Raw genomic sequence first — 2,229 nt, 5'->3', positions numbered from 1 at the left:
CAGATAACCGAATGCAGATTCAGCCGTTGAAGCATGCACGACAAATGTACTCTTAGTTCGATGAGTGGAAATCACTGGGGGCTTGCTTAAGCTGCAGTATAGTGGTTGATTGAATTGGGCAAATCGAGTGGAACTGAACACGGTTTAATCGTATGGCTTCTATAATTATACGGGGGCGGGATGGCTCAAGTGGTTAGAGTGCGAATTTACTGACAGAAAACTCGGTGGTTCGAACCCAACCTCTGCCTCTCGATTTCCCCCGTCTAGGTTCCGGCAAGTACCCCAGCCCTCGTGCAACCTTCGGGTGGCATGGCAGTTAAGCACCGAAAGGGTGTTGCAGCTGAACGATTTCTTCTTTAAGTGTACGTTCAGGGGTGCTGAGCGAACTGGACGTGGCTTATTTTACCTTATTTCACTGACCGATGTTTTCATGCAGGTGTTATGAGGGGGCAGTTGTCTTAACGCTGATTGGTTGGATATGTGTTTTACCTGACATGCACCGGAGTGGTACTTGTTATTTATTCAAAATCACGAGTATCGGTTGCTCCTTCACACGTTAATCCATGTGGAAGGTGGAAGTAATCTTGATTCACATGTATTCTTCGTTTCTGGTACCTTTTTCTGCGTACCAGACGGAACATGTATTTCCACCTTCTCTTGCAGGCTTGTCTTGTTGGTCGAAAATTCAGCCCCTCCAGTTCAGACTACACTTCCCGCATGAGCTCAGTTGAGGCAGCTGTGTACAAAGAGAAACTTTCAGTTTCGGCGGCCACTTGCTTTGTGCCTCGTAGTTATCATGAACCAGTTTTGAACTGCACCCACGTTCCCCGAGACGTCACTCAGCTCGTATCCCATAGGATATTTACCGAACTATTGAGGCAGCCACCCAACTTGGACTGGCTTCATTCTTACCGACTCGTCGTATCCGAATCGGGACAGATTCAAACGTCGGACGGTCGGTGGTGGAACCCAGGTGGTAAGTTTCTGCCATTGCCTCTGTGTGGTCCGCATTGTTCCGGCTGTTAGCTGTACACAAGAGTAGCGATTTAAATGTCCTGTAATGCATGTTTTCGCTTCAACGGACCAGCAAATTCGTTATCTTCCCGTGTAGTGTACATCATAACTGACACGCGCCCTTGGAACCCGTGGCGCCATCTCAACTCTCATTCACAAATGGGATAGTTTGCCTTTAGTCACCATCTTTTTACGGTCTGCAAATCTTGACTGAATCAATCACAGTTGTAAAATTCCTCAGCGACCTTATCTTTACTTCCAACTACTATTGAACACACACCACACGCTAAAAATAATGAGAAACCCCTGCGGTGGATGAGGTCACGAGGTCAAATCTTAACCACGTATGTCCACCTCACTTGGCATATCTGTCAAATCAGGGTGACTGTTCCCCAAGACGACCTCGGATTGGTTCTACTTGAAAAGCTTCTGCACAAAAGATGCGTTTTTCATAGCCTAAGAAGCATGACTAGACAGAGTCTGTGGCGCACAATCTTGTTCCGTCTTAGCAGGGTAATAAAGCCGAAAAGCAAGGTCAGAGTCTTCTCTCGACTTGGACTGCTCCAGTATTTAACCAACTTTTGTAAGATGCTCCGCACCAATTTATATATCGCTTCCCAGGTCCCTTGAAACGTTCTCTTACACTATCGTTGACAGTCATTCTGTTATGGTAGGTGCTAGGCGGAACTGCACACGGATCCCTCTTTATCTCTCGCAGTCAGATGCTGCTACGGCCGAGAAGACCATCCCAACCAAGACTGGCCAAAGACTCGGGACGCTTGCCGGTCCGGCATCAGGCCGGGATCTGATTGGTTGAAATTCTGGACCAAACAGCCAATCATGGCCCAATATTGGCCGAATGCAGGTTGCCAATGACGCATCCGGAACGCGTCAGAATTTCCAGAAAGTCATTTCCGCCTGCGCTATATATATGAAGCGCTGTACATGTGTTCTTGACTTCGTTCTGGGTGTTAATATACCTTCTGCACCTTTGGTAGTTGTTATGCCGTGAACGCTAGTTTCGCAGGCTCAGACCGAGAACGAAGCTGAGAAAAATACCGTTACTACAATAAGTGATTGTGAAAGATCGGCCCTCGGCGCCTTTTTTCAGGTTTGCAATCTCTGTTGGGTCACACAATTAGAGGTGATATCTCACCCGATCACATCCATATCAGTAAATGTTCTGTCGTCCGAGCTGTTCAACCAGGATCATGA

The 2,229-nt window shown here is 47.3% G+C and overlaps 2 protein-coding genes across 2 annotated transcripts in view; one reads left to right on the top strand and one right to left on the bottom strand.

The window, feature by feature from the left end:
• The window catches only part of T265_15790 (hypothetical protein), a gene marked incomplete at both ends in the record, with an annotated part of 8,825 nt that extends 7,814 nt beyond the window's left edge, over positions 1-1,011 (bottom strand). The window contains one exon of the mRNA XM_009179140.1: positions 913-1,011. Coding sequence (XP_009177404.1) covers positions 913-1,011 — 99 coding nt within the window. The remainder of the gene's footprint in view (positions 1-912) is intronic.
• Positions 1-1,831, top strand: part of T265_12129 (hypothetical protein) — a gene marked incomplete at both ends in the record, with an annotated part of 9,681 nt that extends 7,850 nt beyond the window's left edge. The window contains 2 exons of the mRNA XM_009179139.1: positions 664-976; positions 1,737-1,831. Of these exons, the coding sequence (XP_009177403.1) occupies positions 664-976; positions 1,737-1,831 (408 nt within the window). The remainder of the gene's footprint in view (positions 1-663; positions 977-1,736) is intronic.
• Positions 1,832-2,229: the final 398 nt, after the last annotated feature.

This window comes from Opisthorchis viverrini (assembly GCF_000715545.1).
Source record: "Opisthorchis viverrini unplaced genomic scaffold opera_v5_972, whole genome shotgun sequence".
Classification (NCBI taxonomy): Eukaryota; Metazoa; Platyhelminthes; class Trematoda; order Opisthorchiida; family Opisthorchiidae; genus Opisthorchis; species Opisthorchis viverrini.
Note: the sequence above shows the minus strand (reverse complement) of the source record. Positions and strands in the feature narration are given on the sequence as shown.